Source organism: Phalaenopsis equestris, unplaced genomic scaffold, assembly GCF_001263595.1.
Source record: "Phalaenopsis equestris unplaced genomic scaffold, ASM126359v1 Scaffold231150, whole genome shotgun sequence".
NCBI lineage: Eukaryota > Viridiplantae > Streptophyta > Magnoliopsida > Asparagales > Orchidaceae > Phalaenopsis > Phalaenopsis equestris.
In genome coordinates this window covers 2,976-13,834 of record NW_018249120.1, presented here as the reverse complement: position 1 = coordinate 13,834, position 10,859 = coordinate 2,976, and the positions used below count along the sequence as shown (strand labels likewise).

At 32.3% G+C, this 10,859-nt stretch overlaps 1 protein-coding gene across 1 annotated transcript; it reads right to left on the bottom strand.

Annotated features, from left to right (window-relative positions):
- Positions 1–1,107: 1,107 nt before the first annotated feature.
- Positions 1,108–1,736, bottom strand: LOC110038114. The gene is made up of 2 exons (XM_020742884.1): positions 1,421–1,736; positions 1,108–1,331 (listed from the first exon to the last, which is right to left on the bottom strand). The coding sequence occupies exons 1-2, from the start codon at positions 1,679–1,681 to the stop codon at positions 1,275–1,277; spliced, it is 318 nt and encodes a 105-aa protein (XP_020598543.1). The 5' UTR covers positions 1,682–1,736; the 3' UTR covers positions 1,108–1,274.
- Between the last annotated feature and the right edge of the window lie 9,123 nt (positions 1,737–10,859).

Below are 10,859 nucleotides of genomic sequence, written 5' to 3'. Positions count from 1 at the left end.
TGCTCCAAATCTCCTCATTTTTGTTCTATGTTTCTTCCGCTTCGTCCTACTCCAAATACATGTTACACATGCAAGAAAAACATAAAAAATACATTTCTTTAAAGTGCAATTTCATTCAAAAAGATTGTCAAATAGACGTGAAGGCAAATCAAAGCTAATACGGTAAAGTTAATAACTAATAGAAATTATTAAACTTATATATATAATAAGTAAATTAAAGTTTGGTAATATAAATATCATATTTATGCTAGGTTTATAATTTAGAAGAATAGACGTGAAGACAAATCAAATATCAAATTAATCGACATCTATATGAGTACTCATGTTGTTATATAATGATTAAATGTTGTTTCTTCTCATTCGAATGCATTTATTGTTATTGTTATAATACCACATACACATGATTTATGGTTCTATTGTATTTTGTTCATATTATAAAATTAACATATGTGCCCAGCTTTGTTTAAATTTTTATTTAGACTTGTACAATAATATTAACTAATATGCAAATAAAAATAAAATATTTATTATTAAAAATGCAACATCTTTGTGTAGTATGCTTGTATATGTATGTTTGATTATGATGGAGTTACTCTTTGATAGTACTAGTGAGAAAATTAAGGTACTCGTACACGTACATGAAAAAAAATATTGATATTGAAGTATCTTAAGTGATAGAATTTTAAGACAATGCTCCTGTGACGGTTGCACATACATAGAATGACATTGGTATACTATTAATACCGTATGATTCATTGAATAACATAAAAAATATTTATAGTGATTTATTAAAAGCTTGACTGATGTGCATATTATTTTCTTTTGTTAAATAATAAATAAATATAGAAAGCTTATTTCACATCGTCCGACTATCTGTTTTTGTCTTGGCTAATTCTAAATCTCAGACCAAGTGGTGATAAAAGTGATATCAGAGCACAAGGTTTAGATTTAATTAATAAAATCTAGTTGAAAGCGCTAATAGAATAATTATAAGAAAATTTTAATAAAAATTAAAGTTAACGCAAATTTGTATTTATTATTCATTCAGGTAGAAAGCTACACCTGAAATTGTAGAAGAAGGGAGTTAAATAGAATGAATATATAATATTGACCTGCTTAATGAGATATGACTTGAGATCTGTTTTTTAATTTGAGAATGAAATTTTGGTAAGTGGGGAATACTGTAATGTCCCTTTTTCTGTAATCAAGGAGAGGATATGAGAAAATTGAAGTAATATAGGCGAGTCAAGCAAAGAGGAGATGAATCGAGAGATTCAGATAGGTGAAGAAATTGGAGATAGTCGGGAAGAGGAAATGAGGGGATCAGAAGCCTGCATATGAGTTTGCCCTATATATTAACTGGAGAAGCGGGAGCTCTCGTGCGTGCGATTTGACAGTAGAGGAAGAAGTAGAACATCACCTGTCTTCTTACCCGAAGCAGAGATGCAGCTGCCTCATGCGCTGTGCTCGAGTGAAGAAGAAGATCATAGCATTGCTGCGTTGAGCCGCGAGGTTGGTCGTGAGGGAGCTGAAGCCAGAGTTCCCGTATCGTGGGAAAGGGAGGACGACGAGCGATTCGTGAGATGGAAGAGACTTCGGGAGGGAGGGAGGGAGTTTGTTGCTCTGTGAAGGAAGGAGCATTTAGAAGAGAAACTTTGTGCAGAGAATAGGAGGGGAGCATTGTGCGGTATTCTCTATCATATTCGACAGAGTCGTAGCCTGTCGTCAAGGAAGATAAAGGGAGTTCCCTCGTGCGATAGAATGAGGCAAGGTTGATTTTTTATTAAGTGAAAATAATAATAATAATAATAATAATAATAATAATAATAATAATAATAATAATTATTGACAAAAAATAAGCAAAATTATACAAATTAAAATAATGAAAAAATTAGTACTTAAATATTATAGAGTAAATAATTAATATAAATTATTAAATTTATTTATATATATAATAAATTAATTAAAATTTGGTAATATTAATATCATATTTATGCTAGGTTTTTAATTTAGAAGAATTGACGCCAAGACAAATCAAATAATAATTTAATCAACATCGAGGTGAGTACTCATGCTCTTATACTATGATAATATTTTACTTTTTTTCGATCAAATACATTTATTGTTATTGTTATGGTATCTCATATATATGATTTATGCTTCTATTGAATTTTGTTTATTTTGTAAAAATGACCTCTATGCTCAGGCTTGTTTAAATTATCATTGAATCTTATAAAATAATATTGATTGCTATGTAAATGAGAATGAATTATTTATTGTTAAAAAAGTAATATTTTTATATATTATGTTTGCATGTGCATGCTTGACTACGATGGAGTCACCTCTTGCTGGTACCCGTGCACATATATGAAAAATGATATTAATATGCTATTGATATAATAAGATTCATTGAATATCATTTAAAATGTTTATAGTGATTTATTAAAAGTTTAATTGACATTCATATTGTTTTTTTCATTTGTATTATTATAGTATAGGAGTATAAGTATTCATTGACTTGTTTAACTCGTCATTGATTTGAACTAACTTTTCAAGTTTAATGAAATAATTAAAAGATGTGCGATAGAAGTGAAAATATTTAAATAATATGCAGGAAATCAATAAGGAAATAAATTTTATTTTACTGTTTTATGTTAATTTGATTAGTGATATTTTCATGTGTTAAATAACAATTGAATATAGCAAACTTAGTTTTCACTTTTTGACTATCTGTTCTCATCTAATTCCTAATCCTGGGCCAGGTCGTGACACACACACACAAATATATATATATATATAAAGCCTATATATACATATATATATTTTGGGGAGATGCAAAAATTGGGTATATTTTAAAGTATTAAAATGTTTACCTGAATTGGCTAATTCGGCGTACTTTGCAAAAATTGGGTATATATAGGATATTCGGCCTACTTCTTTGCTGCAGTATTGTTGAATTCTTCTTGTCTACAAATTTAGGAGCACATTATTGGAGTTAATTTTTGTTGTAGGAGCATTAGATACCATATTACCTCCAAATATATGACGAGAGCTTAGTTCATTTCATGTTCATTTCGTTAGATTTTTTATTTTTGAGTTAATCTTTTCTTTTTAGTTTATTTTAAATTCATGTCATTAACGCCATTCAGACTCGTTTGTCATATCTTGGTTAGTTTGATTTTCTTGTTCAATATATTATTAATCTTATTCCTGTAAATAGGTTCATGATATAAAGATGAATGAACTTCATGCGTATTGAATGGAAATGATTGTTTCTCCTATGTATCCAATTCTTCTTCTCTCTTTAGCATAATTGGATAGAGATGTTGCCTTTAACCTCGTCACCACCTTCCTCCTCCCAGTCCCTTCTACCTACAATTATTTTCCCCCTCCTCGTTCCTGACATATCTTCATCATATTTCCATAATCTGCTGGCCAAGCTTCCATCAAGTGATTAAATTGAGCGCAGACAACTACTGTTATTTTCCTATTCTCCCCTCCTTCAAACAGCTCATGTTATTTTCCAAATATATACCTGGTGGCCAAGCTTCCATCTAGCGACTAACTGAGCACGTCATCTCTAAACTTCCATGCAGTATTTCTTATTAGTTATAATTTTATAATGCAACTTTCTATGCAGGATTTCTTATTAGTTATTTATAATGAACCAATTGTATAATTAAATAATGCACCTTGTTGATTAATCCTTGTTTACATCTACGTTGCATCATTCACTACTATAATTAACTTAATAAAATAATAAGTTTTAAACTTCCATGCAGTATTTGCATGAGAAATGAAAATTAGAATTTACTGAGAGCTTAGATAATGTTTGTTAAGAGGCGTATTTGTATTTCTTATTAGTTATAAGGGTTTGGTGTATTGTGCTCTATATTTTGAGTGCACCTTTTTTGGAAAATTAATTCAACGCTCTTTCTATGCAGGATGTTGCTTTTCTTTTGTTGAAAGAATCATGGGATTTTGAAAAGAATCCTATGGCTAGCAAAGGATCTCCACTCCAAGGTCCACAAATTCGGCTGATTGAGCAGGCACAGAAGCTTTTTTCTGAGACTAAAGAACATAATTTTGAATTAAAAGCTTCTGAAGAGCATGCAAAATTATTGAGGTAAACTGAAATAGATTAACTTTTTTTGCCAGTATGAAGAATTTATTATCTTGGCATATGAAGTACTAAATATACTTCACCTTATATGTGATGACTGAAATATATATTAAAAAATAATGATCTTTATCAAAATCACAATTAGTTTTTTTAATACCACTCTAAAACCTTTTTCTTTTGTTAGCCTTCTAGTAGAATACATTTTGATTATTCATTAATAATTGAGAAAATTGGTTTATTTGAAGGATCTATCATATTGAGGATATATCATTAAGCCTATGATATAAAATGATTAGGGCAGAAAAATTTATAAATATACCATTGCTGAGTTTTGTAAGAGGTTTGTTTCTTGTGGGACCCCCCTAAAGGGGGTTTTTTTTTTTTTTTTTTTTTTATTCCTGGTTAAATTTTCAGAAATTAGATTAGATTTTAATTGAAAAATTACCCAAAGTTTTTGCTCAATTTTATGTTTTGAATTCAAATTTCTCATAGACATAAGCCCTTATGATTAATTATTCCCATCAAGACTTTCCATTTAAGGTTTGACATTAGATGTTGTGTTTCACATTTAGTGGTAGTGGTGTCATTTTAGATTGTAAAAATTCATCACTTATTGTTTCGAGCCGATAATTAGGGGAATAATGATCAATGCTATCAAGGTATTGTGATTCCATCATCTCAGTTTGTCTTGGACCTTAATCTACTTAGAAATGATAGTTGACCCAACATGATTGAATGATCCTTCTCAATGATTATTGATTGAATTATCTTAAGATAATTTGTAAACATGGGATAGATGTTTTTCCAATGAGATAATATTAAAATATGCTAACTCATATAAAAATGTGTCCAATATGCATCTTATGATTGATAATTAAGAGGAGTCGAGCCATTGGAAAGTATCCGGACGTTGATTATGATTGTAATATAATTGTGTTATTTTTATTGAATCACTTTCATTGCTAATTTTATGTTTCCATTCAGCAGCAAAATCACACAGTTCTATAGCTAAAAGTACATGGAACTGGTTTATAATGGGTCAAGCATCAACAGAGATGGTTCAACGAGCCGAAAAGATAGTAAGGGGGTTACCTCACCGAGCAGCCTAGATAGTTTGACTAGAATAATTTAATTGAGGATCAACCAAACCATGGAGTTACGACAAACAACTCTCCTACAATGATCATGCACAAATGTTAAATTAGATTTAGGCAGGCTAACGACTTGCCAGAAAACCCCAATTTGCCTCAAGGTTGAGTTGACAGGACTCTATGAGATCAATTCGCCTCAGGAGTTCAACTCGCTCCGTGGCTGAGTTGGTCGATAGATGTGCCATCAACAAGCTACACTTTAGGAAATATATTTTATAAAAAATAATTATATATACAGAGAGATAAGGATGATATAAAATACAATTCCCTTGTTAGAAGAAGATAAAGAGATAATTCAAGAATCTCTAGAGACCCAAGTGTAATGCGTATTTGATTTGTAATGCATAAACAAACCTTTATGAAAATGAGAGATATTGCAATATAAGAAATCATGCCTTAGATACTATTATGATCAATCTTTCTCCATTGTCTCATGCAATTCCTTATCTCAAATTCCTCCTAATTTTACACCTTTCTTTAGTGGTGTGAATTCACAGACAAAATATGGTTTAACATCTTAGAAGAAACAGTGAGTGTGGATCGTACCACATATAAAAAATGAGTCCCACAAAGAGCAGAATCAAGTAATACGGAGATTACTATTAACATGATTTACCCTAGAGAATTTGAGACAGTACAAATCAACAAGCTAAAAGAGTAAATGATGACATTAACAATTAAGACACTAGAACAACTGCTTAAAGTGGCCCCAATGAAACAATCACTCACCCATTCCTAGAATCAACGAGATGCTAGAGAAGAGTACTCACAACTGGAAGGACGAGGATCTCACCCTCTGCCTTAGTGGATGGGGTTGTTACATACGATCCAAAAGATGCCGTTCAACTCCCACAAAGCATGAAGAGAAAAAAGGCAAACTAAAACCCCCATTGAATTGATAGTGGCCATGGAAATCCACATAACAGGTGTAGTTTTTGCCTTTTTTTGGTGGGAATGAACAAGAAGTATCTCACCAATTAAGCCTTCAAGACTCCACTCAAGATATGTTATCTTGACGAGCTCATCATGACAGCAGTCAGCTAGTCAACCACCCATTGCCTTCACTATCGAGGACCTACCTACCAGTGAAAGTCTATAAAATGATATGATAATTGCCACTATGTTGATCGTGAATTATCTAGTTGACAACATTCTCCTAAATACGGGGAACTACATCAACATCCTTTTTCAAAATGTCTATAACAATTAAGCTTGGGATCTTCAAATATGTTCCATATCTTTGCCATTTTTTGGTTCTTAGGAGAAATAAATGAAGTTATGGGAGTTATAACACAACAAAAAACAACGACAACAAGTTTTTATCCCACTAAGTAAGGTCGGCTACATAAATCATTTTTTACCATTGTGTCCTACTGAGTGTCATATTTTCATTTAATTCTACTAAATTTAGATCATTCTTTATACTACAAGCCCAAGTCTTTTTAGGTCTACCTCTATCTTAACATAAGTGGAATCTAGAACGTCTACTCTCCAAATCGGATTATCATATGGTTGATGCTTAATGTGAACAAATCCTCTAAGCCGACTCTCTAATCTTGCCTACAACTGGAGCTACACCAACCCTTTCACGGATACATTCGTTTCGCTTTTTGTCTCTAAGTGTCAAGCCACTCATCCACTCAAGCATTCTCGTCTTAACATTTAAATTACTTTTATGCTTCTCTTTTATAGGCCAACATTCAGCACCATAAAGCATACTTGGTCTCACCACCATCTTCTAGAATTTTCCTTCAAGTCTAAGTGGTACTTTTCTATCACACAATAGGCCTGATGCATTCCTCAACTTCAATAATCCAACTTGAATTCTACTAATAACACCACCCACTATATCACCATCACTTTTGTCAATAGACCTGATATATCTAAACATTCACTCCTTTTAATGATTTGATCACCCATTATTACAACTCTGTCATTAGATCTACTACTACTAAAAATACATTCCATGTATTCAGTTTTTTATCAACTCAAATGATGGTCTTTAGACTCTAATGTAGACCTCCATTAGTTCAAATTTATTCTGAACTTCTTTTCTAGTCTTATCCACAATAAGGATATGGTCAGTGAAAAGCATACCCCAAGGTAGATTATCTTTTTAAATGTCTAGTGAGTGTGTCCATTACTAAAGCAAAAAAATATGGGCTTAAAATTGATCCCTGATTTAATCCAAGTGAAGTAGAAAAATACTTGGTAAATCCTCCTTCTGTTCGAAAGAAAATAACAACTCTAGTATACATATATTTAATAACTTGAAGATAAGTGATGTCAATACCTTTTTTTCTATAACTTTCTAAAGAACTTCTCTTGGAACCTTTTCGTAAGTATTTTCTAAATAATTAAAAATCATATGTAGATCCTCCTTACTTTCTCCATACTTCTTCGTCTAACCTCTCAAAAACTGTATAACTTCCATAGTAGACTTGCCTTACATAAATCCAAACCGGTTATGAGAAATTTTTTTATCACGTCTTAACATGTGCAATTACTCTCCCATAATTTTAATTATGACACAGTAACTTAACTCCTCTATAATTTGTATACATGTGCATCCCTTTATTTTTAAAAATGGGAAACAAAATACTCTTCCTCTACTAAGGCATCTTTTTACTTTAAAATAATATTAAAAAATTTAGTAACCCAATAAATTCTCAAATCTCTTAAAATTTTCCACATTTCTATTGAGATATTATCAAGCTCTACTGATTTTCTACCTTCGGTTTTCCTTAAAGTCTTAACTTCATTTTTTCTAATGCGACGGTAAAAATAAAAAGTTTTATTATTATTAACAATATTAAGATCACTAAGGTCGATCATATTTTCAAAACTTCATTGAAAAGTTAATCAAAATATCTCTTACTATGTTGAAATCCTCCAAGAAAAACACTTTTTGATTTTCATTTTTAATACACTTTACTTGAATTAAATTTTCTCTTTTCTTTTCTCTTTATTTGAGTAGTTTATATGTTTAGCTTTCACCCTCTTTAATATTAAATATATAATAAAGATGACTAAAAGCATAATTATTAGCATCACAAACTGTTCTCATAGACTCCATTCAAATCACCTTATATTTTTTCCGGTTCTCTAATCATTTACATTTGCATTTGAACCAATTTTTATAACAAAACTTCTTATATTTTATCTTTTCTTGCAAATTATTATTCCATAAACAACTATTTTTATTTATAAATTTTTTTTCTTTTGATGTTTCATGTACATCTTATCACTTTTTTAAAATTGCTTGTTAATTTATCTCACATAGAAGTAACTTCTTCATGGACCTCACGATCTTAAAATCGTGAAACTTACTTAGAAAAAAAAAATATTTGTTGTTGTTTAGGTGTCCCATCTAATTTTATGACAATATTTAATTATATTTTTTTATCTTCCAACTCCTCTTCTTAAAATCTAGAACTAATAATGATGTTAAGCACTTAAATTTCGTAACCAACCACTTGGGGAGAAAAGAGCAAACAATTCGTAATAATGTTCAATTTCGTCATTGCCGACTTCATGATGACTTATAACGCACTTTGGTTGTCTGGTTCTCAACACTTTCAGTTATTATCTTTCATGACACAGTTAAGCTCCCAGACTTTGAAGATGTAATAAGTTTTTTGGGAGACATGGAACAACCTCGCATATGTTACCTACAACCAACATGCAATGTGTAGGACATATTCTAATTTGACACAGAGAGGAAGGGCCTTGAAACAAATGAGGCTATAATAAATTTTCATTGCTAAGGGAGAGTCGAATAAACTGTTTCGACTTAATATTTTTTTATGCAGTGTGATGGGATAAATTTACTGTAGTCTTGGGAGAGTATTAGAATTTGTTCGCATAGTTAGCTGAAGAAATGTAAAAGTCGATGTCAATATCTCCTGACATAGAATTAACATTGAGCCCAGAGGTCTACCTATGAAACAAAAGATGATACCTATTACCACCACTGACGTGGGGGCTATGGAGGACCCACCGATACTCAAAGGGAGGGGGGTTGCATCCCCTTCCTTTTTCTTCTCTCCCCTTCTCCTCTTTTCTTCTTAGCACCTTCCTAATATAAGTGTTTCTCAATCAGAATTTTTGAATATTTCTATTCCTCTTTTCTAAATAAGAATTTTCATTATAATTCTATTCCTAAGCAGAAATTCCAAACATAATTTCTGAATATTTTATTCCTCTTTACTAAATCTGAATTTTCATTATTTTAATCCCTTTCCTAAACTGAAATTATTATTACTTTTTCTTAGTTTAAAATTTTCCTAATTGGAGTCCTACTCCCCATTATACATAGAGGGTCTTATGCTTGGAGATAGGGGGTCTTTTTGCTGAGTTTGTTTTCAGATTTCTTGTGTGGAATCCTTTTCCCTTTTGCAGGCTCTCCTCTACTTTCCTTAATCATTGTCGCTTCTGCGCTCTTCTCCGCTTATTATCCTCCCTCCAACCTCTTCCAGCAGCCTCTCTGGGCCGACCTTCCTCTTCCGCTGATGCTCCATGAATCCACCACCCCCAACAGCTCCCAGGCTTCCCCTTACACCCTTGCAAACCGCTATCCAGCCTCCTCTCTGCACCGAACTAGCTGCAGCCCAGCTACTTCCTTAAATCTGCTGCCAACCTTCTCCCAGCAAGACCGCAGCCTTCTTTTGCTCCCTGCCCCGCTGGTCGTCTGGCTTCCACCCTGCCTCCTGCAGGCCTCTAGTCTCTGCACTCTGGATTCCAGCCCTGATGACAACTTTTCTCTCGGCCAACTTTGGTTCGATGCCACCCCTTCTGCTACCTTGTTGCTCCCGCTCTAGTCTCTGCATTCTGGATTCCAGCACTTGATATGTTGTACCTCACCCTTCAATACCAAAATAAAGCTCATCTTGCCAAGAAGATCCATCTCCTGATCTGGCTAGAAAATTTAGTTTCCCTTTTTCATTATCAAGATAAAACTTCTTAAATAATTAAATTTTGCTAATCACATGTAAAGCCCCATCTTATAGCATGAATACCTTATTTTATTTCATAAATAAGAAAATGTTGCACTTTTGTTACTATATTTGTTTGTTATTATCATCTCTTTTGCTCTGATTAAATGATAGTTATTAGTTATTCCTAATATTTTCAATGAGTGGCCATATGATCTTTCTTTTTTTTTTATCTCCCTTAAATATAATGGTGAGCCATCCCTTTACCCTCCTCACTCTCCCTCCACCACCTTCCTTTCACCATCACAAAGAATTTTGTCAACACTTGTTATTAAATATAGGGTCGTCAAAATGGTTGTTTGTTCGTGAACAGATCATATTCGGCTCATTAAGTAGTTTGCGTTTGATTCGTTCGCTAATCAAATGAGTCAAACACAAATAATTTTTTTTCTTGATATAAGCAAGCTAAACATGAACAAAGGTTTGTTTGTTCATGTTCGGCTCGTTTTGACTCAAAATGATTAAATTATAATTGTATTTTTTTTAACGAGCCAAGCTTGGGCTTGCTCAAGCTTGCCTTGTTTACACTCTTAATTTCTATTTTGCCACCACAAGAAACTTTCAAAGTGAAACTAACTCAATATATATATA